General features: G+C 37.4%; 1 protein-coding gene across 1 annotated transcript in view; it reads right to left on the reverse strand.

Moving 5' to 3' along the window:
* LOC106338159 overlaps positions 1–337 on the reverse strand; it is a 5,798-nt gene extending 5,461 nt beyond the window's left edge. The window contains exon 1 of the mRNA XM_013777195.1: positions 333–337. Coding sequence (XP_013632649.1) covers positions 333–337 — 5 coding nt within the window. The remainder of the gene's footprint in view (positions 1–332) is intronic.
* Positions 338–765: the final 428 nt, after the last annotated feature.

The following is a 765-nucleotide window of genomic DNA, read 5'->3' on the forward strand; positions in this document are numbered from 1 at the left end:
AGAACTGATTGCATATAGAATTCGAATGCTAAGATTGAACATGTATGCATCATATACGAATGACCTATTTGCATCATACCTAGAATCCGGATTGCTTGAGCATATTGATTGCATTCGCTTAAACACTTTTAAATCTAAATTATGAAACATATGATTTGAGATGTCGAAAATCAACAACTTGGATTTTGCTGCCCTAAGTCTCTCTAGAGATAATTACTTGCAATGGGCACTTGATACTAAGATCATCTTAAAATCCAAGGGACTCGGTGAATGTATCACCTAGGGAAATAATGCAAGTGAGAAAGATAGATACAATGCGGTATTAATTATACGCCATCATCTTATTGAGAGTCTCAAAGATCAGTATTTGACTATTGAGAATCTTTTAGACCTTTGGACAGAGTTGAAAACGAGATATGATCACCAGAGAACAGTGTTATTACCAAACGCTATGTATGATTGGAGGAATCTCAGAAACCATGACTTCAAATCTGTGGACGAGTATAACTCGGCCCTGTTTAAAATAGTTTCAAAGTTGAAACTGTGTGGTGAGGATATAACGGATAAGGATATGCTTTAGAAAACCTTTTCCACCTTCCACACAAGCAATGCGTTGTTACAAAAACAGTACCGTGAGAAGGGTTTCACAACTTATGCTAATCTGATCTCTTGTCTCTTGCTCGCTGAGCAGAACAATGAACTGTTGATGAAAAACAGTGAATTGAGACCTCCTGGAACAAACTCATTACCTGAGGCACATGCGAC

The sequence above is a fragment of the Brassica oleracea genome, chromosome C4, assembly GCF_000695525.1.
Source record: "Brassica oleracea var. oleracea cultivar TO1000 chromosome C4, BOL, whole genome shotgun sequence".
Taxonomy (NCBI): domain Eukaryota; kingdom Viridiplantae; phylum Streptophyta; class Magnoliopsida; order Brassicales; family Brassicaceae; genus Brassica; species Brassica oleracea.